Here is a 27687-nt window from a genome sequence, read left to right as displayed (position 1 = left end):
GAAATCAAAAAAATTATACACTTTTTAATAATACAAAATTGTCTTATTGTATTAATTAGACTATTTAATTGTACTGCTATTTGTAGCAGGAGACTACAATAGGAGATTTAGTTCTGGGGGAAGTAATATATATATATATAAATTTAAAAAAACAATTTTAAATATTGTGTTGATTGAAGCCTTTATAACTAAAAAAAATACAGCTAAGTAGCACAATAATACACAATAAAAACATGATTACATAATAATAAACATGTTCTTGACAAAAATTTTAAAAACGTAATTATCTTGTTTGGGAACCAAACTCTTCATATACAGTGAGAAAAATAAGTATTTGAACACCCTGCTATTATGCAAGTCCCCCCACTTAGAAAATCATTTCTCCCATGACTCCTCTGGATCATCCAAATGGTCATTGGCAAACTTAAGACGGACCTGGACATGTGCTGGTTTAAGCAGGGGAACCTTCCGTGCCATGCATGATTTCAAACCATGATGTCTTAGTGTATTACCAACAGTAACCTTGGAAATGGTGGTCCCAGCTCTTTTCAGGTCATTGACCAGCTCCTCCTGTGTAGTTCTGGGCTGATTTCTCACCTTTCTTAGGATCATTGAGACCCCACGAGGTGATGTCTTGCATGGAACCCCAGTCCGAGGGAGATTGACAGTCATGTTTAGCTTCTTCCATTTTCTATCGATTGCTCCAACAGTGGACCTTCTTTCACCAAGCTGCTTGGTAATTTCTCCGTAGCCCTTTCAGTCTTGTGGAGGTATACAATTTTGTCTCTAGTGCCTTTGGACAGCTCTTTGGTCTTGGCCATGTTAGTAGTTAGATTCTTACTGATTGTATGGGGTGGACAGGTGTCTTTATGTAGCTAACAACCTCAAACAGGTGCATCTAATTTAGGATAATAAATGATGTGGAGGTGGACATTTTTAGGGCAGACTAACAGGTTTTGAGGGTCAGAATTCTAGCTGATAGACTGTCACGGTAGGCAAACACACTGTTTTCTCTGTGTCTTGTGTATGGTGTTTACTCACCTGTGATGTCATGTGCTCGTTATCCCGATTCCCTTCACCTGTGTTGATTGTCTCACTCCAGCTGCTCATCATTACATGCTCTCCATATATACTCACTCTGCTCTCTTCCCTGCCAGATCCTTGCTCATTGTTTGATCTCTGTACCGTTCTGGATTGTTTGTACAGCGTGTGTGGATTGTTATTGTGTCGTCTTCATGTTGGATGTTCCGGTCTTCGCTCTTTGGATTATCTTCACTACAGACCCACTCCACCAACGACCACTACAACCACCATCACCCGCTTACCACCATAGTCCTTCGATCACCATTACCATCATCTGGACATTGTATTGTTTCTGTGTTCCGGTGTTTGTCTGTCTCAAAATAAACCTGTGTAACATTTTTCCTGCATCTGCTTCCAGCGTGTTTCTATCGTCACATAGACAGGTGTTCAAAAATCATAGTTAAATAGTTAATAGTTAAAAAATCATACATTATGATTTCTGAATTTTTTTATAGATTATGTCTCACAGTGGACATGCACCTACGATGACAATTTCAGACCCCTCTATGATTTCGAAGTGGGAGAACTCGCAAAACAGCAGGGTGTTCAAACACCCACCTTCCCCACTGTATATTTAAGGAGGTCTTTAGCAACCCCAATAACAATACCCATAAATGGAAATACTAACTCTATAAATTAATAAATCTATAAATACCTGATAATAGAAGGAATTGCGAAAAGCATTGTTATAGTAATCATTAAAAGGAAGACTGGATGCCAGTTGCAGTTTTATCACTGGTATCTGTAATGCAAAAATCACAGTTGAACAAACTTTAGGTTGTATAAAAACTGCAGTAGTACTGATAATATTCATCCATTAATGACCTATCAGAAGCTAACATAATATGAAGATTCAGACCATTTTATGTGAGTAAAGGTGCTGGAAAAGAAGCTGTCCATGCTGGTAAAGCAGAAGCTCTCGTGGGTTAAGGGTATCAGAGCTCACTTTAGTTAACTCTCCCTCACACCTCCACTGGGCATCCATAAAGTCCATGAATGACCGTCTGGTGCCTGATTAATATACACATACACACATTAACGTACACCAAAAAAAATGTAATACACCGTTTCAGCACATCAACCTGTGATAAGGTGTGATTTAATTATATTTTATATCAAATCAAGCCCCCAAGACTGCCCTTTAAACTCCAAGAAGTCGCCAAAAATAAAGCTGTGCTCATTCCCCACTGACATGTACGTGATAGTTCTCTGGGCTTTAAGTCATCTATCGCTACACTAATGACTTTGCAGTTTTGATGACTTCAGATAGCATGTTTCACTGGTGATAATGAGATCCTGACCCGAGGGCTGGATGTTCGGCAGGCCTCTATCTCCGGCACTATCCCTGAGCTGTTGCTCCACTTCTTTCATCAGCTGGAACAGAGGAGATAACGCTAGCAGTCTGGACCAGTCGTCTTCTAAAAGTAAAACAAATACAGAACCTTAATACAGGACATGCTCATCAAAAGACCTAAACTTTTAACTATTATATTTTTACATTGGCACACACTAATCTAAAGCAAGCTATACATTTTTATTAGTATGTGTGTTCCTGTCATAATTTTGAGTTTTTTAAAAAAAAATGTTTTGGTTGATTTGCTTTGAGTCCAGTAGTTACGAGATGGGGTGTATCAGTGAGAAACAATGCCTGTATTTGACAGTTCTAATGCCCCGTACACATTACAAGCGACTTTGGGTGCATCCCAATTCAAAGGCTGCATCCTCCAAAGGCCGTATTCGAAGGCCAATGACGTCAAATCACCGCGAACAAGGCTGCTCCAATTCGGAGGCTTATTCAAAAGCTTTCAGTTGTGGCCTCCAAATGCGCCCTTTGATTCCTGTGAAATGAAGGATGCATCAGATGGATCCTTCATGGCTATCACAAGATTCAATGGGCGCCTGTGACGTCTGGGTATTTTAAAATAAACATTCACAACTGTAGTTAAATACAAGTGTATATTTAGCAAATTTAAAGTCGTCACTGTTTTATAAATGACGGTTTAATGATATTAATATTGATTTATTGTTTCTTCAATAGATGCATTTCACTTTTGTATATTTTTAAGGTTGTTAAATTTTATATACTGTTCAATGCATCATATTCTCTAAAATATAACGAAAAAATCTGGCTTCATATATATTTTTAAAAGTCTGAAACGTCTCTGCTGTGGTGTCCCGCTGATGTGCGCCGAGGGCGGGAATTCTCTCAGTAGCAACTCTCTCAGTAGACTAGAACGTGTCATTTCAGTTTGCTTTTTGGACTTCAGAGGCTGCAGCCTTCAAAGACAGAAGGTGTTTCTCAATGTCAAGGAAGGATCCTCGGAAGCCAGAATTTCGAGGATGCTGCGTCATCACCTTCAAAATATGCACCTTGAGTCGCTGGCTGTTTCTCAATATCAAGGAAGGATCCTCTAAAGCCAGAATTTCGAGGATGCTACATTATCGACATTCGTCGAAGGACTATTCCAATGTCGAGGATCCTTGGAATTGCAACCAAGGACTGAGTCCTTCGTTCTGAAAATATCCCATATACAGGAAAGGATGCATATGTGTATCCTTTGCGCTCTGAAATCACCCACATTCCTATGCGTGCAAGCACAGAAAGCACACCTTTTTACTGACGTAATGGGACAATGATGTGCACTGCACTTGCTAACCTGTTCCATTTATGTGTTCTCCAAATGCTACAGAGGAACCTCGCCTAGCCTCTGAAGGAAGTGACTTGTAAGGACTAGTCCTGCCAAGGAAGTATCCTTGACATTGATAAACGGCCGCTGTGTGTCGCTTGTCTCTTTCAATAAGGTGGTTAGGAGGCGTTTCTAAATATGGTTGTCATAAACAAATGAGTACCGCCCACTTCAGTAATTGACAAGAGACGATTGACGTGAACTCCACTGCTTTGTTCTCATTGGTAGTTACTCCAGAAAGTCGCTCATCATTTGCACGAAGTTAAACTTTTCTCAACTTTGTTACGATACTGGACACGGCCCATCCGGTCGCCAACTGTTACTGGCACTCGTGCCAAGCTTCCACTACTACTAGTTGCTGGTAGTCTGAATGGCCTATAAGGCTTTATATTCACAGCAAAGTAAGCTGTCTGTTCAAAATATAACAGGATTGTAACATAACAGTTGCATACAGTGGCTTCATAAATTAATTAAAAACATAAAAAAGCTAAACATGCACATGCTTTGCTATTCATGTAAGTAGAGCAATCCTTGCTGTATTTTCACCATCTTGCACCGATGAAAGTGAATTGAATGCACCTGACATCGCAAACACGAACAACCTGGGAGGACTTAAATGCATCAATTGCTTGCAGTGCTAAAAATATTCTTCTCTCGCACTAACTTGACCTTTTAAGGAGAACAAAGTATGATTTTAAACACACACTGGTTCCATTGAAAGCTCTCCAGTTAAAAGCTCTGACCTGACAGTTTCGGGACACTGATGTGCACGGGCAGCCTGGGTTCCTGGAAAGACTGGACATCTGAATGGATGAGAGAGAACATCATGTTGTGATCTCAGATGAGGATGCCAGTAACATCTCAAACTGAAAGCAGCTTTACCTTGGCTGTGGTTCAGTGGAGTTTTCTCCTGCCTTTTCTGTGTATGAGAAGGGTTTGAGGGAGGAAAATAGGTCATTGTGGCATTCTGTTCACTCACAGATGAATTCTTTCCTTGATCTTTGAAAGGCCGAGTCAAGACGTCTGCACAGCAGGAGACAGCAGTGAAATTCTGCAGACTGACACTCTCATCATTTTTTTTATCCCAGCATTTATATACCTTTAACAATAGACACTGATTCAGTCCACTTTCTGGAAACAGTGTCCTGGCTGAATGCTTGCTCTCCTAAGAGATTTATTAAAGATTTGAATCAGAGTTTAAGGTATGATTATCATTTCCATAAGGAAAACATTGAGGACATCGCACCAGAGCTCTGCTGTCGCTGGCTGCTGGTTGATTGAAGAGCAGCTCTATTTTCCTCCAGAAGATGAATGAGTCGTTTCAGTAGAGGAATGATTTTCTGTTGAGTCATGCCTATTACCTTTAGATGATTTTTGACACCTTTGGACCTCAGCATACTAAAATCCCTATACCAGAATGTACCAGACACCAAGGACTAGATGAAAGAAAAGACTCACTGTCAGATAGTAATCAAGATATCCAAGAGTCTATTAATTCCCAAGCTACACAACAATTCTCCTAAATGCAGAAAACACCTCCAAGGCATGACCAATAAAATTATTGGTCAGCAGCTGCTATTCTGTGGGGCAATCCTTTACTGTGTGTTGTATATTGAATGTCTCGCCTGTAGCACATTAATACCTGCGCAGTTTCTGCACGCAGCTGGGAAAGCTGGCGAGCGCAGTGAAGAGACGAAAGAATGACATCCAGCTCGGCTTGTTTCTGCATTAATTGCTCCCACAGTTCCCGTGCTCTCAATTTCATATCCTGAGACAATCATAAGATGCATGTTATTCACTCCCAGCCATCAAATTGAAAAATAATTATTAATGCAAAGCTAGAATACTGCAATCAGTAGCGTGTAAACAGGCACATATTCAAATGTCAATGTATTGATCTATTCATCCAGCTGCTTAACTATTCATTCATGAGCACATTGAATGGTCTCCAGCTCTCTATGTTTCTGTCTGAGGCATGTTTTTTATTAGGAGTCAAGCCCAGAATGGGCGAAGAGCCCTATTGTATCCGTTAGTTTTCTTATTATTCTTCTTCTTCCGATTCTTCTTTTTCTTCTTCTTCCACCATTGCGGTCTATGGCAGCCCATAGCAGCGTACATAGGAAAGTTATGAAATTTGGCACGCTTATAAAGGACTGTCCAAAAAGTGTACACAGGAAATATGGAGTCTCTATCTCTAACCCGCTAGCGCCACCAACAGTCCAAAATGGCACTTATGTTTTTGCTTATAACTTCTGACCCATAAGTCCTAAACACGAATTTTTTTCATCTGATTCCTTGGCTCAAGACGATTCGATTGAACCCTATGACGTCATTTTCCGTCATGAAAAATGTTCCACTATTTTGAATTATTCATAAAACCTACTTTTTTTGAACTCGTCCTAGAGCTTTAGCCCGATTGCCACGAAACCGGTATGTAGCACAGACACTCTAGGCAAAAATGTATTTTACGTATAGTGCTAAAAACGGATTCGAGGCTGTATCTTCGCCAAACTTAAGCCTATTGACAAGACACTTGGAACTTGTGATGCCAGTCAGGAACTGAGGGGGCATGCCCAGTTTCGTTCCAGCGCCACCTAGTGGTAGGACGAATGTTTTACATGCTTAGAACTTAGAGATAGAACTTAGAGCTTAGAGATATGGTTAGGACTATACTCTCATTCTGACGTAAAAATCAGTGACTTTGCTAATGTAACATGGCTGCAGCAGGCGTAGTGATATTACGCACTGCCCAAAAATAGTCCCCTGCCATTGAAAGTAACCAACGGGACTATTTTTGGTCTTTTTTGGCCAACTATTCTGTTGGTCTTAGTACACGATGTAACTACAGAAGAGTGAAGTTTAAAATAGGAAAAATATCCAAACTCTTTGGGTTTTTTTTAGTGCGATGCTAATGGTCTAATCAGATTCAATGGATTATGCTAAGTTATGCTAAAAGTACTATTGCCAGACCCGGAGATCAGCTGAATGGATTTCAAAACGGTAAGAATCAAATGTTTAACTCTAGGGGACTTGGAAAATGAGCATATTTTCAAAAAATGTGGAGTGTCCCTTTAAAACAAAGGATGATCACACTGCAGATAAGACAAAAGGACAGTTTTGATTCATTTTGTATATTATTTTCGTCACATAATGCCCATAGTTATATTTGTGTTATATAATAGTTTTGATGAGTTGACTTTTATTCTAAAATGTGGAAAAATATAAATTAAAAATGAGAAAGTGTGTCTAAACCAGTGTTTCTTAACCGGGGGCCGGGGCCCACATGGGGGCCTTAATAGATTTCCAAGGGGGCCTCAAGATGACTTAATTAAATAAGCTAAAACTATCAAAAATAGATATTTTGTATTGTTTGGTTGTTTTGTAATAAATTTACAATCAGTTCTAGTATATCTAATCTGGTAGAAATTGAAAAAGTTAGGGGCTTAAAATATTGTTGTGGACAATAGGGGATCCCTAAAATGTAAAAGGAAAACTTTAAAAATGAAAACTTTAAAACAGTATACTGTATACTGCCAACTACATTAGAGAATACATTAATACATTTCACAATAGGATCTCATTCAGCTTCACCGCAAAGAAATTCAATTGTAAGCAAACTAAAACCTTTCCCTAGGTCTCACATTTTCTAATGAGAAAAATGAATCTCTGGTTAAAAAAATATTTCAGACAGCTCAGATTTGCCAAGATTCCAAAGTCTGTGATCAAATCTAAAGTCAGAGGCTTTATTTAAACCCCTCTCAAACATTTCTCCCCAAATTCCTCTAACAAATTAACTAAGCCAAGCTTTCCACATTACTCACAGCTCTGTTTTTTTCTGTATGTCAACAATGTCTCATTTGTCCTAAACTGAATAAAAGCTGACCAGACATTGCACTTCCGGTGCTGACAGTCGATCCCGGTCCCTCTGCAATCTCTCCATAGACACACTCACTCGGCTCAGGATGGACTTCAGCTCAGTGTGCCAGAAACACTGCTGTTCCCACTCCTCCTCATCAACTAAATACACACAGACAGACAGTAAATAAGTAATTGTCAATGTTTTAGACATCTTTAAAGCTTTATGCGAGTGGCTAACCTCCGGTTAGAGCGAGTAACACATGGGCTGGTATAAGCAGAGATAACTCAGAGATCTGGAAAGATTTTCTTTGGGCCTCACATTGAGCGGTTTCCTGGATCTCTGCTGCAGTCTCTCCCAGCTGCCTGTCTGTGTCTGTCCAGTCTATCTGTTTCTCAAACACAAACAGAGACTCATTGAGGATGCACAGATGGTGAAAACGCTTCAGCCGTCACGCTGACACTCGGAGAAATAAGAATAGACACTTGGTCAAAAGGCTTGCATGCTAAATAGGACACAGCGTGAGGTGCTACCGCTGCGGAGTCGACTCACACAGTCAGATTCTTGTACGACCGAGGAGATATATCGTTTAACGGCTCTGTCAAAATCCCCCACCATCTCCTCTTCCCTAAGCGACTGCTGACGCCAGTAACTGTCCCGAGCACTGCTTTCCTTCTGGAGCGCTTCCACCTGAGGCAAGCAATCTCACATTTACACACACTGTATAAACACCCTCAAGCCAAGTGAGTTCTTATGCAGCTGTGATTTGGTTTGGCATTTGCTTACCATCAGACTGTCGGGTTTTTCACCTGATGTGAGATACTGAGAAACAGTTACAGGGGTCACGGTCCGTGTCCAAAGATCCAGACTGGCCCCGACAACAGGAGCCAGCACCCCCGTCACGGGGTCCACCGTCTGGGCTCCGAAACGTATTGGAACTAGCCCTGAGAGCAGTAATGTACTCTGGAGTAACAAGCAGAGATTAATCTAATAGGATTTGAACATTCCTGGTCATCTCTATTACCTTTGCCATCTGCATCTTCCATGGTGCCTGCCAGAGGAACCATGCGGCCGGAAATCCAGTCCAGCTGTGCCCCCAGAACCGGGACGTGCAAACCAGAACCCCCAGGGTCAGGGTACTCCAACCCTGGCAGTGCTGGCAAAGACATCTCACTGCCGGCAAGCTTGATTTCTCCTAAGTGCAAACAAACCAACCAGTGAGGTAAAAAAGTGTATTTTGTATAATAAGCAAAAAATCTGTAATAAAAACAAGCCCAAAAATTGTGAATACTTGCATTTGGTTAACAATATTATGACTTTATAAGAGAAAACATTTTAACCCTCAAATGGTCCTTGTTTCCTGTTTACACTACTGGCCCTTGGGGTTTATATATCTATATATTTCAATAATACAAATAATATATAATTTTTTTGTTGTTGTTGTTAACTTCTCATCTATACAATAAAGCTGTGTTTTGAGAGATTTTAAGTACTTTTGTACGCATTTACCACAAACTACGCCATTAGCTTGCATGTGAAATATAGATTTTTTTATTAATCTAAATTTATCTACATTTTATTTAAATTGTTTCTGGATATTGATCTAGCTGTTGTGTATAGAATTCCACCTTTTGCTGGTTAGAAGTCCTAAAGGGATTACCTTTTAAGAAAGAAATTTGACCAGCAGAGAGCCATAGAAAGCCATTCATTTTAATGGATATGGGCAACTGCTCACATCACTACTTTAGTCATACATTTTGTGAATTTATGTATTCATAAACATTAGACAAGACATTCAAAATAAATATTATTTCAAATAGTATAATTTTTGTAGTTTTTGATGCATGTGTATGTTTGTGTGAGCATGTGTTTTCTACATTTTAATTTTTTCAATTGGGGTCATATTGACCTCAAAGACCAGATTAATAAAAACATGTTTTACATATCAGAACAACCGAATCAAGCTCAGTTTTTTGTATATGTATAGATAAACTATTTAGGAAAAGTCACAACATTTTATATCTCTGAGATTAAGGGAACCACTTTTTTTACTAATGAAATGTCGATTGGGGTCATATAGACCCCAAGGACCAATTGAGGGTTAAATGTACATTATCAATAATTTTTCGTCATATCCTGTAGCTAGCAGTACAAAGGTCTTGGGTTCGAGCCCTGGATCACACATACAGATAAAAAGTATAGTTAATGCTTAATAGTTAACGTTAATAGTTCAATGCACTTTAAGTCGTTTTGGATAGAAATGGCAAATGCATGAATGTAAATGTATGTTACTCATTTGGCAGAGCATTGTATTAGCAGTGGGGTTCGATTTTCAGGGGAACACACACACTGATTAAAGGTGCAGTGTGTAAATTTTAACAGCATCTAGTGGTGAGATTGCGAATTGCAACCAACGGCTCAGCCCACTGCTCACCCTTCGCTTTTGAAATGCATAGAGAAGCTACAGTAGCTGCCACTGGAAAAACATGTCATCGTCGGAGATCAAAAATGTTTGTCCATTAAAGGTTCTCTAAGCGAATCTGTGTGTTGATTTTTGAAATGTGTTTTCAAACAAACTGAGCGTAGTTAACTCCTCCCCCTCCCTTACATGCTTTCATGAACGCGCCCAAACCCAACCCCCAAATCCTTCTTGGCGTTTATTGGCTGGAACACTTTGTTATGGTCTCTGGTGTAGGTGTGGCCAGTTTGTTATTATTGCAGTTTGTGGAGGCTGGGCTGTCTACAGAGATCGCGTTTTTTTGATCAGCGGACAGGAAGCAAGCAGATAGTGAGGAGTTGTTGCTGTATGTAACAAAAAATGTTTTATGGTCTAAAATTCGTGAATTCGCTTAGAGAACCTTTAAGGGCTTCTGTAGAAACGTGGTGGCACAAAATGGCAACTTCCACGTAAGGGGACCCTCGTGCATGTAGATAAAAACATCTCATTCTAAGGTAATGAAAACATAACGATTTATTATAAAAAAGTCTTTATACACCCCTGATAATGTAGTTTTGTATATTATATTGCAGCTTTAGATCGGTTTGGTTACAAACATTTCTCAAAATATCTTCCTTCGTGTTCATTAGAACAAAATAATTTATACAAGTGTGTAACAACAAGAGAGAATAATTTAATTTTTGGGTGAACTATTCTTTTAAATGTATATTTAAATAAAAGTGTCTGCTAAATAAAAAAATTATGTGTATGACGGCACCCTGATAGTCAGTGTTTTTTTTTTTTTTATTAAAAGCTTTTAATGCTTCGTTGTTTCACAGAAACTTATTGTAATATGATATTTTGGCAAGAACTATGGTAATCTTTTTGTTGTCAGTATTCTGTAATTGTATCGCAGTACTCACCCACACTACCTCCGTTCTCAGCCACACCCCTTGCCCACTCATGCACTGCTTCCAGACGGCTCAGCAGCTGCAGAGCGCAGCGCTGGCTGCTCTTCCAGGCTTGATCTAGCTCTGATGTTGCCACTGACAGTCTGTCCAAGTCACCTTGCAGATCTGCAGCTGCTGAGCTCCACTCCTCACCACATCCCTGCAGGAGCTCTGCCAGCCGTAGGCAAGCACCCAGAGCCTGGCTGTCCAGAAGAGCCTGAAAACCACCAGCGTGAGGCACCACCTTCCCTCCCCTCATGCTGCCTCCACCAACTCGTACCATCCTTCCGCTTAATGGCTCGATGAAGGACTCACCGAGAAGAAGCCCTCCAACAGGAATTACAGCAGCTGGATAGAGACGGTCATCATGAAAACTTGAGCATGACACTAGCGACGCCACGTAGTGTGTTCAATTCTTGTATGCACTTATTTACATTTATACTAAGTGCATACAGATACAAGATACAGATTGTAAATGTACTAACCTGTCATCGGATCAAGACTGACCCCCGTTATAAGCACCAGGTTGCCTGTACGTGGATCCAGCATGGGAGAGCCAATCTGAACGGGTTCCCGCAAGCGTGAGATGGGGCATGTGTGCACACCACCCAAAGGATAAACCAGTCCTGTTTGAGGGTGGATGGTGACTGCTAGAATAGGGACCAACACTCCTGAATCATAATCGCACATCAGTCCACCAAGTGTCAGTCTTTGGCCCGAACGAAGCCCCCGTAACTTGGAAGCAGCATGGATTTCAGCATGGCGGGATGAAGGAAATGGAATAAAAGGTAAAAGGGCCGTTTCCCATTTCCCCACCTCACCTAAGAGGAGAAAAAGCTTCAAGCACTTCAACTTTTTGGTAAGGCCTTTAACAATAATGACTCACCTACACAAGCATCAGCTGTGCAGACAAGGGTGGAGGTCGCTGGATCGAAGCCCACATTCCCCACCACGGGCAGCAGTCTGCCGGTCTGGGGGTGCAGGAAGAAATCGTGGGGCACGGGCATGCTGTGCCCACTGGCTAGTAGCATATGGGCATTGGAGTTGGGCTGAATGAGGCCTGTGAGGGGGTCGACATGAACAGCATCACAAGCCCTAACAGACCCATCAGGAGCTGTGGAAGGATAAAGTGTAAAATCTCTCTGCATTTCCCCAGACTTTAATCAATCAGTCATGCCACAGAGCTGCAAAGTTGAGCTTTACGAGCTATTTATCAGGATTTTACTAGTATGCAATGTTATTAAATAGCTCCACCTACTGGCTAAGAAGTTATTTTCAAATATTACCACTAAATTCCATTAAAATCCCACAAGGTGGCAAAAGTGCACAGTAAAAGTGGCCAAAGGTGATGTCCAGTGAGGGGGATTTGGACAATATTTGCTTTTAATAAACCCTCAGGTCAGGTGTATGGTACAAAATGAACAAAACAACTTTGAGGTTATTTAATGTACAAAAATTGTTTTTGCAAAAAGGCAAACACATCATATTAGGGAATCTGTGTTTGATTCTTTTTTGTGGTAGTGTGTTGTATTTATTGTCTGGGCTATGTCTTTATAAACTTTGCACATATGTTGCAATTTTTTTGCAAAGCCTCTTAAAATTTGTTCAAAGCTGACCTTCAGTTTATACTCCAAACACACCAATGCAACATGCATACAAAATGCATTAATGTATTTTTTAAAAATATATATTTCATAAAAAAATCAAGATCAGCTGGACATCACTTTTGGCCATTACTTTATATCCTAAGCACTTACTGATCAAAAACAAAATCAATATATGATCAGATGATAAAGTTTTCACTGTTTATATCTTTACACTTTTTAATGGTCTCACCAATTATGTCTTCTCTACTGAGGACTAACCCGGTGGCAGGACACAACAGCTGTGCTCCGGTGCTTTCTTTAAGCACAACCAAGGCTCCCTGCCTCTGGCTCTCTACTGAAACCATTTCAGTCATCTCATCAGCCAGCACCATCACTCGCTCTTGAACACTGCAATGTAAAGCACACAGATTATCTATCATAGTGTGTCACAGACAGTAATTTATTACCAATACTACTATAGTAAACTTGTGACAACTTTGTACTGGCTACAATTGTCATTATGATTTTAATGTAGTCTGTCTGTCTGTCTGTCTGCCTACCTATATCTATTTATCAAACATTTTTTATTATTATTATGTAATGCTAACAAATACATATGTATAAAAAACAAGTTACATTATTTTAATGCCGCCTCTCTCACTCTGGCCGCAGCATACGCCCGTCCCCAGCCCATGTCATAAAGAAGGTGTTAGGTACAGATGGGGCACCGTGCCCAAGGACCAGCCCCCCATCACCCCACAGGATAGTTCCCGCCCCAGGCCACCACTCGTATGCCAAACCTGCCATATTTCCCTTTTGGGTGCTTACGGGCACATGGTGTCAATAGGAAAACAACTAGTTTGTGGTGTATTAAAAAAAAGTGGGACATGCAGTAGAGAACCAGACCAGGGCAAAGACCAGATCAACACACATGCCACACTTACCCTGTGTTATATTTTTTGTTTTTCATGGCAATGATTTTGTTGATGTTGCATAAATATGTCAACTAAAAAATTGACTAGTGTTTAATGCATTAAAAAAAAATGGGACGTGCAGTGCAATGCCAGACCAGGGCAAAGACCATGTCAATACACATGCCACCCATTCTTGTTATTTTCCTGAAGGTGCATCACTAAAGTGTGAAGCATTTTAAAAAATGGTGTCTATCTATCAATCTATTGGTCAATCTATCAGTCTGTCTGTCTATCAATCTTTTAGTCTGTTTGTCTGTCTGTTTTGCTACTGATCTGTCTGTCTTTCTTCCTGCCTCCTATCTGTTTGTCTATTGTTCTATCAGTCTGTCTGTCTATATATTAATATGTCTGTCTGTCTGCCTGTCTGTCTGTTTGCCTTTCAATCTATTGGTCTGACTGTATGTATATTTATTAAAGGTATCTGATTTGATCCAGAAAGATTTTAAGTTATGCTGGTTAAAAGTCTCCTAACATCCTGATAGCAATCACTATGTTACGTTGTTTAAATGTATAAGGCGTAGGACCAAAAAATGTTCAACCAATCATAGATCTCGGTCCGAAAGAAAGTTGCTTTTTTGTCCCTCATACGTAAGCATAATTTGAATGCCACCATGCAGCCTGTTCACGCAGACACCATACGTCATCGGTGCCTTCATGTGCACTCACCTCCTGTCTGTAAACAAAGGGGGAATGGCAAACTTTCCTGAATTGACAACCTGCACAGGAGCCACAAAACGAAAGACATATTTTATAACAACAACAGCAAAAACTGCCTGGATCAGCAAAGAGCAAAAACCCAAATGAACATCGGTAACTTTACTGCTTTACCACAAGATACAAACAGCTGAGGAGGCAAAGGGTCTAAAAGGGTCATTGCACTGTTTATTTTGGTAAGGTAGGTACGCGATATGTTTGTATTGAGATGGATTCAGATATTCTACTTTGATAAAACATTGTGTTGCTTATGAAATTTGTGTTCGTTTACGGATTAGCATAACGATATAGTTACTAGATAGATAACGGTCTACACAACCGAAAGTCTTTAACTTATTCTGATGTAAACCAGTTGTTTATGTTGGATATTTTGGTAATGTTATTCATTTTGTACTGCAAAGTTTTCTCACTGGTGAATAAGAAATGAGATGTGACCGTCTGATCTGTGCGTGTTCATGTGTTTTGAAAGAGACGTGACTTTGGATGGCGATTTGAATGGAGGGTGGGATCATGATTTCATTGCTAGTCGGCTACCGTTAGCATTTTTTAAAATTAGATACCCTACTTTTTATCTGTCTGTCTCTCTACTGATCTGTCTGTCAGTCTGCCTGTATGTATGTATGTATATACACACACAAACACAATGATGTAAAGATTGAACAGGTAGTTTTGAGAATTTCAATTCTGATCTGAGAAATGTACTAAAGCGACTGAGAAAAACTGTAATCTGTCAATCTGTCTAATGATCTGTCTGTCATTCCATCTGTCTGTCCGTCCGCTTTCCTATCTGTCTGCCTTCCTATCTGTCTATATATGAAGAGTTTCATTGCAAAACGAGATAACCACAGTTTTTTTTAATTCTTCAGAAATCTCGTTTTTTGGTTGTGCATTCCAATTAATATCAACTTAAAAAAATACAGCTAAGTAGCACCATAAAACAAAATAATAACATGATAACATAATAATAAACATGTTTTGACAAAAAATGGATTTATCTCGTTTTGCAACGAAACTCTTCATATTGATCTATCTGTCTGTCTGCCTGTCTGTATGTCTTTCAAGCTATTGGTTTGTCTGACTGTATGTATATATATTAATCTGTCTGTCTGTCTACTGATCTGTTTGTCTTTCTGTCAGTTTGTCTGCCTGTCTATCAATCAATCTATCGGTCTGGTAACTGTCTGTTGATCTGTCTGTTTGTTAGTCTGTCCATTGATCTATGGGTCTGTCTGTATGTCTATCTGTCTGTCGGTTTGTCTGTCTGTCTATTGATTTATTGGTATATCTGTCTGTCTCTTTGTCTATCTATCTATCTATGACAAGACAAACAGCAAGGGCAGTGGTCAAGCACTAAACAGACACAGTATCATACTGTTGTTTTATGTGTTCGTCCAAAAGCGATGCCTGGCCTTCAGCGTGTAGTCTCAGAAGTCTTAAGCACTCTCTTAGTCTCGCTCTAAAGGTCTTCTGCATGTCCTGCTGTGCTTTCATCTCCACCCACAAGATCTGAAGCTGGCTGTCTATCAGCTGCACCACCTGATTCCCCAGCGCTCTTCTCCGGACCATCTCCTGCTCCACCTGTCTTTCCAGGCCTTCGCTTTTTCCACCCAACATCCTCCAGCCGGGGTGGAGCTCTCTCAACTTCCCCATCACCCCCTGGTAAAGCAGCTTCACCTACAGACAGCAGCAGTGCATGTTTTTCTCAATGGAGCATTATGACAAAAGAATGCTATCCTTTGTACAAACACACACATCGCCCTAGGGGAGTAACAGTTCTGCTGTACCCTAAAGAGTATCATACTCAACAGGTTAATTAAAACCCGGCTCGCCCGTCTGCATCTCTACAATGCTATTCAATATGTGGAAATATGTTTGTACTTTATGTGTGCGATATTTGAAACTGTGAGAGGCGGTAGCCAGGCTTTTGTTCCAATGGAGTCTCACCTCTCCTCTGAGCTGTCCGAGACGTGCCGTGACTGACACGCTGTGCTTGAGCAGGATGTCATAGAAGGTGCTGGAACTGAAGGCTTCGAGATCCACTTGCTCTTCGTAGTCCCAAAACTCACTTGACACCAGAGCCACTGCTGTGGGCGATGAGAGGACGGCGTTAGGGAATACTAGCTCTGGATAGAGCTAATACAATAGCGGAAAGATGTCATTCCCCATAAATTATCAGACAATCACTGCATTGAAGTGTATGTTCTAAGTGTTTGAGGTCTACCAAAATGTTGGGGATTCCCTAAAATTGTACACCACACGAAGGTTAAATGGTTTAGGTTAGCTGGATTTCGAACAGACAACGTCAGAACGCAACAGCTTCAGGCCACCTGGCACTGTTTACAGTCAATACATGCCATTCTTCACGGGCGCGTCCTGTCCAGGATTTCGGGTGCATCTTCTGGAAGTCGTATTTGTCGACCGCATACATCATAGAGGATTATTATTATTATTACATAAAAACAACCGTTACATTTTAAGGTAAGAATGAAACTACGATTGTATGTCTTATGCTTTTAACTGAATGGGGTATGCGGTCAACAAATACGACTTCCGGAAGACGCACCGAAATCCTGGCCAGGACGCGTCTGGGAAGAATGGCACATATGGACGTTTTCAGACACTTCCACACGCATGCTGCTTAAAGTCAAGCACACCTGGAGTTAATGTCCACATTTCTTCATCAAAGTTGTTTAAAACAACTTAACGTCTATTTACCGAATTGCCGTCCTTAGCACACTCTCTTTGAAGCCTAAAGGGCGATTTATAGTCGTGCGTAGGTCCTACGGCGTAGCAGCGACGGCGTAGGTTCCGCGTCGGTTTTCATTTATACTTGTGCGTCGCCGTCCGCGTCGACGTGCAAACACACGCGAAACCGCTGGTTGGCAGTAATCACGCGTGTAACCACAGTAGCAGCAGAAGTCGTCACAGAAGAAGAAGCTAAGCAAGTAAACCCACAAACGAAGAAGAAATAGCAACTTGTTGTGTATAATTTGAGAAGACCAGCAATGATGGAAGTAAATAAACAGCGACTTATGTTTCAGTTTGAGTTAAATCTTTCCTCAACTTGGCTCATCTTTGTTTTCACCGTCTCAAACGGAAATACCTATGACGCAGTTTTTTTACCTGACGGGAGGGGTTCTGGTGGACCAATCACAGCGCTTACGGTCCGCGTAGAGCCGACGCGCTGTTAGAAAATTTGTGAGGTGCGCGTCAGGCTACGCAGAGCTACGCACAGGCTACGGAATGCCTACGCCGTAGCTACGCCGTAGGACCTACGCACGACTATAAATCGCCCTTAATGTGTTTGAAGTGACCTAATGCAGTGTTGTTTGGTCACGAGCAAACTTCCTTGTGTTTGTATTGTACTGTATGAGGTGTATGTGTTTACCTCTCTCTACACAACCCTCTGTCAAGCCGATTTGTAAGTTTCTATGCATTTTTTTCACAGCCACCACCCGGGACCCCTTAGATGAATAGTCGTCCATGTTGTACCCGAGCTGTAGATGACAGTAGTTGGCCTGAGCTGCCACTTTTTCCGGCCAGCCATATTTTCTGAAAAGGATCTATGTAGACATGGTGTTTAGTTTCAATATTTCAGTAACTGTTGTGCAACCTATAATCTTACTGCAAGTCTTTGTGTCACTTGCCAATATTATAACACACAGGCACAAAACTATCACAGCTCCAACTAGAAGTCCACCAATCATCAGCCAGTCCGGACGAAGCAAAAGTTGGCGCCTCGGGGCGATGCCCATGCGAGTCAAATGATGCGGATCAGAAAGGAAGAAGGGCCCGGAGTCATAGCATTCTCCTCCAGCGGGCACAACCCTTACATACTAAAGAACAAGAATATGTACCATGAACACAATGCTTTTTTTAAAACAGTAAGATTTTTGATACATACAAAGTTAATGATTTCCATGTATTTTCTATGTTTTTCTTGTTCATGTGTGTGAACCAGTCTGTGAAAGTCCAGCTAAAGTCATTTGTAATGATTTACTGTTGGTTTCACACCGCATGCGTGAGCAGCGCGTATGCGTAGCATCAGCAGCGCGTGAGGAGAGCGTTGCTGCGCGTGGCCATTGTGCTTTCATACCGGCTGCGTTTGCAGCGCATACTGTGCAGTTTAATAACAGTATAAAAATCTCAAAATCTCTTCACATTACTTTATTGTACATGCATTAATGAGCAAAACCTCTTCAAGACGTTTTTTGACAGTCATTGTTATTTATAAAACTGTGATTTGTTTAACCCACATTGTTTTCGTGCTGTTCTGGTCCGTGTAATGACAGATATAGACACAATACATAATTATAGACATAAAAAGCCCATGGCACATTATTAAATCTGTTTCTCTGAAGTTTTACAATAAAATAAAAAAATCACTCAGTGATTGACAGCATAAAGCAGTCGATCATGTTTCCCTTCAACAGTTTAAGCATAGATTTATAGATGTATGTCTCTATTTCTCTGAAGATTATAGATGATGAGTCATTTAGTGCTGGGCAGACAGTGAATGACAGCGCAGTCTTCTGGTGTTTTAAAATATTTCATTGCTTTCTTTTAAATTGCTCAAAGTCATGACTGTTTTAAACACACTTGGTGTCACATTTATTATTTTATGGTTAAATTACACTTTTTCGCGTCAATCCACGACCATTTAAAGCATAAACAATGCACTGTCACTTTAATTGAGCGTGAGCAGCGCAGCAAAAATAGACCCGACGCCGAAATGATCACAGCACTGCTGCTTCAGCGACGCTCCTGCCACGCGAGCACGCGCTGCTCACGCGTGCGGTGTACATGCTTTAACTTGTTAATATGGGCACCGAAAAAAAACACGCGCCGCTTACGCGCTGCTCACGCGCTGCTCACGCTTGCGGTGTGAAACGAGATCCTGATGATTGTAATACCATGTGTCTATGGTGGTGACTGCTGAGTTTGAAGACATAAACCCCAGGCTCAGTGAGACTTATGGAAAATAGGGAATGAGCAGATTTTGTCAGTTTCTGGTCATGTGACAGTAATCGTAATGGTCCCCAGTCAAAGGCAGCATTAGTGTTGTATAAGTTGTCTCTGTGAAAAAATAGAAGATTCCTACAGTGACAATCAGGGATAGTAAAGATGAACAGGAATTAAATAAATCTCATAAGAGCAATCACTTACACATCATACTGAGGGTAGTGTTGTTGGGTGACAGTAAAGAGAAGAATGTCTCTTGGATGAAGACATGCTGCTGGGTTCAAGACTCCTCCTGGCTGCCTGTCAGATGAGCTGAATGCTGAAGATTTGATGGACCAGTGAGAGCCCCATTCTTCCTTTTTATCTTTGAGGTTTCCTAAAAAATTAAAAACCCTTGAAGTGTCATACAATCTGTTCACATAGATTTTTGCAGTGGATTTTATTTTGGTGTATGAGTTTAATTTTTAAAAAGACAAAAGGACATGGTATACAATACTATGTACAAATAGTAATCAAATCTTTAAAATGTCACACTGGATTTAATATTTTTTTTATTATTAAAGACATCTATGTTAGATATATACAGTATATGTTAAATATATTTAGAGTGCCTCAGAAATGACATATATGTTTTTAAGCCAACGCAAAAGTCAGAGGGTTGCTGGATCCCTCACAAAAAAGCCCATTTATTTTTTTCATTGACCTTTGGATTATGGCAAAAAATAAGATCTGTGTTTAACAAAACTTTATGACACTTATTAACTCTTTCCCCGCCAGCGTTTTTTAAAAAAAAGTTGCCAGCCAGCGCCAGCATTTTTCATGATTTTCACAAAAGTTTAATGCCTTCCAGAAAATGTTCTTCTTTAAATATATAAACAAACAATATATCAAATGAAAGAACAGACCCTCTGCTTTCAAACAAAAAAACGTTTCATCCTACCTTCATTAGTTCTCTTGTAATCACTTCTCAAACATGGGTAGGTTTCTTCAAAAACACAAAATTTTGAGCAAAAAGCAGAGATAATTCCATTTTTGTGAAGGACTTTTGATAGAGATTAGATGCAGAGCGATCTTTAAAACATACACAGAGTTCTTTCTCTTTCACCTGAGGCGCTACTTCCGGGTTGTATAAGTTGCGGAAGTGCGCCACCTGGTGGATAATAGTGGTATTGCGGAAAGACGGAAAATCTCGTCATTGGCGGGGAAGCATTTTCTCTTAATTGACGAGATATCTCGTCAATTGCGGCGAAAGAGTTATGGTACATTCACAGGGGGCGAAAGCGTTAGCGCTAGACAGAAATTTTTTCTGAAGCGTGGCAACACATGCTCTGGTCTTGCATAAACGTAATTGGCTGGCTTGCACTAGGCTATATGCAAGAGGCGATCTGATTGGCTAAGAAAAGTTGAATAATGTTCAACTTCGGCCGCGAGCAACGGCAGTGACGCGACGTTAATGGATCCACAATTAAATTCGGCAATGCATGACGTCACCTATTAAAAGTAAATGAGAAGCGTTAACTCTTTCGCCTCGTGTGAATGTACCGTTACACGTTTTGTCCAAGTTACGGAACATTCACACGGGGTGAAAGTGTTAACGCTTGATGGAAGGCATGTCTGAAGCGTGGCCAAAAGCAAACCACAGTGGCCGCAACACATGCTCCGGTCTTGCATGAACGTAATTGGCTGGCTTGCAGCAAGTAATTTGCATGAGGCGATCTGATTGGCTGGCGCAAGATGTTCAACTTTTGCCACGAGCAACGGCAGTGATGCGACATTGATGGATCCACAATTCATTTCGGCAACGCATGACGTCACGTCACACATTAAAAGTAAATGAGAAGCATTAACACTTACGCCCCATGTGAATGTACAGTTAAGGGCCGTTCACATTATAACGCTAAAAATAACTATAAAAAATATAGTTTTGAAAATCTTTTATACTTAAGAGAATAGCGGAGTTACAATAAACGATATTGTTGGGATCACTTTCTGAGCTTTTTTTCTCACCTGATGAACAATTAACCATTCACAGCCAATCAAATCTATTTAAACTTCAAGTGCACGCGCATTTGAAATAGCAGTGGAGCTCATTGCTGAGGTCCATAACGTAAAATTACCTCAGGCATCCAGCGCTGATGCAGTTGCTTTGAAATTCACTAAGTAATGCGTTTTTTCTCTCAAACTGAATACGCCAAAAGGTAAGATATTATTACACGAACTACTAGATTCACTGTTTAGAGTTATGCGAAAAGCAGTGTTTTGGACACATCTGGTTACCCACTGTGTAAATGCTATACATATTCACATATTCAGTGACACTTTTGCAACAATTGCGAAAGAAGAATCGCCGAAAACTTTGTCTGGTCCGCAAACTATGTCTCAAAACCAAACGCACATGAGAAGTGATGCGAAAGAAACAACGCAAGGTCACGCAAGCAACACCGCAGTTCTCACGTGAGGCTGGGATTATTATAAAAAATGGTAGTTCACAAGAAGCTTACCATACAAATTGCATGTGCGCTCATTTAGAGCAGAAAGAAGAAGAAATTAAGATTATGAAGGAGGAAACGTTTGGAGAGACTCCTCCCCGAACTTCCAGCTGCCTGTATGTTGCTCTCTCATTGGCTGTAGGTCATTGCCGATGTTATTATCAAAACACATTTCACACAGCATGGTTTTGAATCGCCGACAGGTCCAGATATTTAGCATGCCAATATCTCATGGGTGTCGGCAACCCGTCGACGTTTCTCTCAGAACGCGTCTTTTATAATTCACACTGTGTGATTGTCACTCGTGTGCACGAGCATCGATTTGCCTGTGATTTCGGCCATTTGGGCCATAGGGGCGACAGTGGCTCAGTGGTTCATGTAGGTTGTCTACAAACCGGAAGGTTGGTGGTTCAATCCCCGGCTCCACCGGACCAAGTGTCGAGGTGTCCTTGAGCAAGACACCTAACCCCAGCTGCTCCCGACGAGCTGGATGGCGCCTTGCGTGGCTGACATCGTCGTCGGTGTATGAATGGGTGAATGTGAGGCAAACTTGTAAAGCGCTTTGGATGGCCATAGGTCTGTTAAAAGCGCTATATAAATGCAGTCCATTTACCATTTACCATTTGTCGGCGATTTCTCAAAACCTGTCGGCGAGTCAAAATCAGGGCTAAAATCATGCAGTCTGAACTCGGCATTAGTCTTCACAGATGTAGTCAAAATTTGCCTTTTTATATTTCTAGAAAACACATTTACACTTCAAAATCCTTAACATTTGATAAAGATTAACTTGTTGCACAAAACTTGTGTCATAAAGTTTTGTTAAACACAGAGCTTATTTTTTTGCAATAATCCAAGTCTATGGGGAAAATATATGGGCTTTTTTGTGAGGGAACCAGTGTCCCGCCGCTGACATCTGGGTTGACCTACAAAATATGTCATTCGTGTGGCAAAAGTTACTAATGTGTACTTTTCAGGTACCAATATGCACCTTTTAGGGACAAAAGTGTACTTTTGAAAAGGTACCGCCATAGTGACAACTTGTGTACCATTTTTTCTGAGAGTGTAGTATATAATCAAATTGTGTTATCTTGAACTTGTGAAAGAAAATTACAGCAAGGACATCCACTTCCAAAGATAACATTTGGAAAGCTAATCCGATTCATGGGCAGTGTGAATGAAGCCTTAAACACCACCCCGAGTACAAGTGACAGACTGATGCATTACCTCTGTCCTCTTCAGCAATATTGAGTGCATCTGGGGGCTCAAAGGGGCGGTTGGTCTCTAGACTGGGAGCCAAAATCAACTTTCGGACTTCTGCAGGGACAGCGCTGTGCAGACCAAAGAAGCCCGCCTCTGCACAACGGCAAACAGGGGAAGGCTGTTGATACAGCTCGATTATAAACCTTCCTGTGTTCTGTGTTTCTGACCACTCACCTCCTGTTTGAACTGTGTACACAGGCCTGGAAAAGTTGAGTTGCGTGTTGCATTCCAAGTTCCCATGGGAGTCCCAGCGTTTAAGAACGCTCTCCAGCACGCTTCCTGACATGCTCACCTTTAAAGAAAACACAAGGGTACTTTAGAGACAAATAGGTCAGAGTGATATCTTACCTTTGTTTGTACTCATCTGTCATTTGTGTCTCAATGGGACTGTATTACACTTTTAATATCCTGTGCCCTCACATTGTGTACTTGAAAAGCTGTCTAGCCATACAGTGTGTCCTTTCTTTCACATTATTTAACTGTATTATGATATTTCTTTGATGGATGAGTTAAATAACTAGATCAGTTGCAGGATCATACTGCTAAAGTGAGCAAATGCTATTGATATGATGTGTTATTATGGGTGGTGCTCCCAAAGAATTGGATGGATGGGCAAAGCTGACCTGTTGAGTCGACTCTGTGTACAGCAAGTAAAGGCTTCCAGTGCAAACCATCTGCAGAATTGGACTCTGTATGCACCAGCCCACACAATCAACCCTCTCAGGATCAGGTCCTGACGGCCCTTTGCACACACACAGGCCCAAAGAGCTATCGTAGCCCTCATACAGCTCAGGAGATAGACATACCTGGGGATATACAACAAATGATATGCAATGTATGCGGTCCGTGGCCTGGGATCGATGGTAAGATAAGGTCGAGTGATAAGGTGATAGGAGTTCATAGAAAGAAAGGATTTTATTTTGAAGGTCATCGACTTACAGGGTAAGAAAACATGTATGAGATTGCATCGAACATCCTTTAAAGCAAAACCAGTGAGTTTTGTCACGCACCATTCATAACATTTTGAATGGCTGTGAAACTGTGAATGGTTTCGTCATCACTGTTTTGTGACGCACCATTCATAAAATGTTGTTTTTAAAAAAAATCATAAAAAATGCACGATCTTACTAAATTAAAGTTAAAAAAATCAAGGTTATATTTTTACAGAATGTTATTTATATTATGTAGGATGATTTTATATAGAAAACAGGAAATCACAAAAAAAGACTTGGGTTACATATTTGCTCTTCCGAGTGGCGCAAATTCAAAATAAGTGTTCGGAGTGTCATGTGTGTTGCTTGTGTTTTTAAAATATGTGTTCTGCGCGTCAAGTTCATCACATGTTTTGTCAAACTAAGTGTCTGCTGCAGACGTGTCTAAAGGGTTTATGATAAAAGAGACGCTCACGTTCACAAAATACACGCAAGACACTCCCTTAACAGTAAACTCTGATTACGCAGGAGATTATGCGAGTATCTGGCAAACGCGAGCGTCTCTTTTATCATAAACCCTATTGACGCGTCTGCAGCAGGCACTTATTTTGACTCGAAGACACGAAACCACCCCATTATGTTTTTGGGCTTTGGATGGAGACCCGGAGTAAACCCACGCTGACACATGGAGAACACGCAAACTCCACCTGACCTAGCTGGGGCTCTGGGACGTTCTTGCTGTAAAGCAACAGTGCTACCTGTTGTGCCACTGTGCCACCATGCTACCCAACCCCTATTTACAACACAGGACACTCACCTGTTGGGTACAATACTGCTTCCATTGCTTGTGGTCCAGACACTCCCCATACTGGTTGCGGGCTCTTCCATCTTTGCAAATCTCATACACTTTCGACACACAGGCCTCCCCTCCCTTGGCAGGCTGATATCCCAAAGTGCACGGACACTGCCCATCACTGGCCTACGTTCGGAAAAGATGGCAGACACGAGAGACAAATAAATCCGTGACTCATTTCCCTAGTGAACAGTAACTGATGAAAAGATCTTTCAGCGGTCACAGAGAGCAGAGCAGATCTGGTAACCAGACTTTCACTAGACTGAAACATGAGCGTCTGCTTAGGCAGAGGTCTGCAGATTTAGCTACAGACATACGTAAACAAGTATACAAATGTAAAAAAAAAATGCAACGTTTTCACCTGAAAGACCTGTCCCTCTTGTAGACATATACAGCTGTCCTTTCCAGACAAAGGTTGGTGGGACAACGGACCACAGGGAAGGCAATTGCTCAAACCTTCTTTAGGTCCATAGTGATGTGGTGGACAGCTGATACAGCTGTTTATTGTTGTAGCCCAAAAACTTGGGCCAAATGTTCCTCTGGGACACGGAACTGGACCCTCACCTCCTTCTGGGCAGTAAAAACCTTTTACAGATGACACAAATCCAGATTACTCTTGGTAATAACAAACTTGTATCTGCACTTAATCATGTCTCAAAAATCCAAGTTACCTGGTTTGCAGGAAGATCTTTCACGAGCTCCTTTACCTACATTCGATCCAAAAGCAGCTCCCAATCTTGGGGTGCAAAACCAGTAAAATAGGTACAGCCAGCAGAGGCTAACGCTGAACATGCATGTCATTTTAGTGTGCAGGGCTCAAAGACTGCTATAAGACATTAAGGAAGCTCTTTCACTGCCATGCTAAATGATTCATGAGCATTCTAGATGTGAGGTATCACACGTGCCAATAGGTAGAGAAGTAACCTAAAGCCACCAGTTCAGATTACAGGCTGTTGCAGATCACAAAGAAACCATGAAACTGATTAATGATTTTAGCCCTGGTTTAGACGTCACTCAGCACATCCTCGATTATGACGTACGTTGCAGTTTTATTAGTAAAGTTTGTGGAAATGTTATCACAACTTTGTGGCCTGTGCTTTGGAAGGCAAAGAGAACATGTTAGCCCCTCTTTGTTCAAACAAACATCAGACACTAAAACAACAAGACTTGTTTTTAAATATCAGTTCATTTGGATTCATTCCACGATGGACTCAGCGTGAAGCCCTTGAACAGCCTAGTAAACCTGTGTTGCAAAATCTAGGTGAAAGTTGAATCTAGTGCTCAGTATCACTTTGTATATCACTTAATATAAACAAATGTTATAAATACTTTCATTAGCAAACTTGTTACAATTATTTAACTTATTTTTAAAAAGTATTTAAAAATGCAAAATACATATTTGGAAAAAGTTCAGTTGCATGCAGCTTTTGGTTATAATGGCTATTGAAGTATTTTTGCGCTCCAAAATCAATAAACTTTAAAACTCTGAATTGCTTCCAGCCAAGTGATGTGTGGACCATGACCTTAAAGTAATGTTTTGATTATGTAATAAAATGTTCACAGGAACTCAAATGTGACATGATCTCAAGACATTCAAGTGTCTTCAGAACAACATTAACAGAGGAATTATGTAATAACGCCATTAAATTAATTATGCATGGAGATGTTTTGTAACTGATACCAATGTCTTCAAAAAAAAAAAAAAAAACATGTTGCACAATTTGTTATTTTAAATTTTACCTTAAAACATTGTGCTTCCAAATATGGAGAGTTGTCATGCAAGACCATCACTTTTCTGTGTTTGTTTAGCTTTGTTTGCTTATAAAGCCAAGGACATGAGGGAAACGTATAATTTAAGAATTTCATTCACTAGTAAAACATGTAAAGGTGCAAAACAATTCATTTATGGCAATTGTATTAGTATTATATGTGGCCATGTCTGTGCAATCCAGGCTAAAGTCTCATGATCTGATTATAAGATTTCAAAGTTTGATTTCAATCATTTATTTTACATTGATTTTAATATTGTCAATATGGCCTTACTCTGTTAATATTAACGATATTAAGATTATTTTTCTACAGGATGTTCTTTACATTATGTAATATTTTTAAATTAAATTAAATTAAATTAAATTAAATTAAATTAAATTAAATTAAATTAAATTAAATTAAATTAAATTAAATTAAATTAAATTAAATTAAATTAAATTAAATTAAATTAAAATTCAATTCAATTCAATTATTTATTTTATTCTTTTATTTATTATTTACTATTTTATTTATTATTTACTATTTTATTTTATTTTATTTCGTTTTATTTTATTTTATATGAAAATGCAAAGGCTTTGGGAGTTTCTTGCACTACTATTTTATTTTGTTTTATTTCGTTTTATTTCGTTTTATTTCGTTTTATTTCGTTTTATTTCGTTTTATTTTATTTTATTTTATTTTATTTTATTTTATTTTATTTTATTTTATTTTATTTTATTTTATTTTATTTTATTTTATTTTAGCTGTTTTTAGCTGGAATAATCAAATTCTCAAAGTTAACTGCTATTGGTTTTGTTTATCTCTAGCTAGGACCCTTAAAGGACGCATTAAGGACTGATTACAAACAAACAGCACCTTTGTTCACAGAGCAAAAGATATTGTGGCTCTGGGGTTCAGTACCTGTGTCAATGCGGGAAATGCCAAGTCATTGTGGGAAAGCCAAGTAGGACACAACATAGTTGATAAAACTGAGCCAAATTGCAGGTAATTCACAAAATGGACTTCACACCCAACATTACAGCCAGAATGTATGAAGCTCATGATTCATTGTAGTATTTTTATTGGGATTATTCAGTAGAGTAGCTTTTAATTTGCAATAAACATCGTTCAGTAGCATTGACCTTGCCTGACTTG

The 27687-nt window shown here is 40.1% G+C and overlaps 1 protein-coding gene across 1 annotated transcript in view; it reads right to left on the bottom strand.

The window, feature by feature from the left end:
• Positions 1 to 26297, bottom strand: part of LOC129437975 (uncharacterized) — a 28852-nt gene extending 2555 nt beyond the window's left edge. The window contains exons 1-29 of the mRNA XM_055196411.2: positions 25455 to 26297; positions 25145 to 25368; positions 24748 to 24909; positions 23622 to 23804; positions 23173 to 23290; positions 22963 to 23091; positions 19454 to 19625; positions 19201 to 19363; positions 17935 to 18123; positions 17676 to 17850; positions 16232 to 16371; positions 15660 to 15961; positions 12850 to 13007; positions 11900 to 12127; positions 11499 to 11834; positions 10987 to 11361; positions 8651 to 8821; positions 8413 to 8570; positions 8179 to 8316; positions 7867 to 8014; positions 7654 to 7787; positions 5413 to 5538; positions 5017 to 5206; positions 4870 to 4935; positions 4653 to 4793; positions 4514 to 4573; positions 2385 to 2501; positions 1943 to 2094; positions 1739 to 1825 (exon numbers count right to left, since the gene is read on the bottom strand). Of these exons, the coding sequence (XP_055052386.2) occupies positions 1739 to 1825; positions 1943 to 2094; positions 2385 to 2501; positions 4514 to 4573; positions 4653 to 4793; positions 4870 to 4935; positions 5017 to 5206; positions 5413 to 5538; positions 7654 to 7787; positions 7867 to 8014; positions 8179 to 8316; positions 8413 to 8570; positions 8651 to 8821; positions 10987 to 11361; positions 11499 to 11834; positions 11900 to 12127; positions 12850 to 13007; positions 15660 to 15961; positions 16232 to 16371; positions 17676 to 17850; positions 17935 to 18123; positions 19201 to 19363; positions 19454 to 19625; positions 22963 to 23091; positions 23173 to 23290; positions 23622 to 23804; positions 24748 to 24909; positions 25145 to 25368; positions 25455 to 25584 (4872 nt within the window). The 5' untranslated portion in view covers positions 25585 to 26297. The remainder of the gene's footprint in view (positions 1 to 1738; positions 1826 to 1942; positions 2095 to 2384; positions 2502 to 4513; positions 4574 to 4652; positions 4794 to 4869; positions 4936 to 5016; positions 5207 to 5412; positions 5539 to 7653; positions 7788 to 7866; positions 8015 to 8178; positions 8317 to 8412; positions 8571 to 8650; positions 8822 to 10986; positions 11362 to 11498; positions 11835 to 11899; positions 12128 to 12849; positions 13008 to 15659; positions 15962 to 16231; positions 16372 to 17675; positions 17851 to 17934; positions 18124 to 19200; positions 19364 to 19453; positions 19626 to 22962; positions 23092 to 23172; positions 23291 to 23621; positions 23805 to 24747; positions 24910 to 25144; positions 25369 to 25454) is intronic.
• Between the last annotated feature and the right edge of the window lie 1390 nt (positions 26298 to 27687).

This window comes from Misgurnus anguillicaudatus, chromosome 24, assembly GCF_027580225.2.
Source record: "Misgurnus anguillicaudatus chromosome 24, ASM2758022v2, whole genome shotgun sequence".
NCBI classification, from domain to species: Eukaryota; Metazoa; Chordata; class Actinopteri; order Cypriniformes; family Cobitidae; genus Misgurnus; species Misgurnus anguillicaudatus.
The sequence above is the reverse complement of the archived record's forward strand: the minus strand, read 5'-3'. Positions and strand labels throughout refer to the sequence as shown.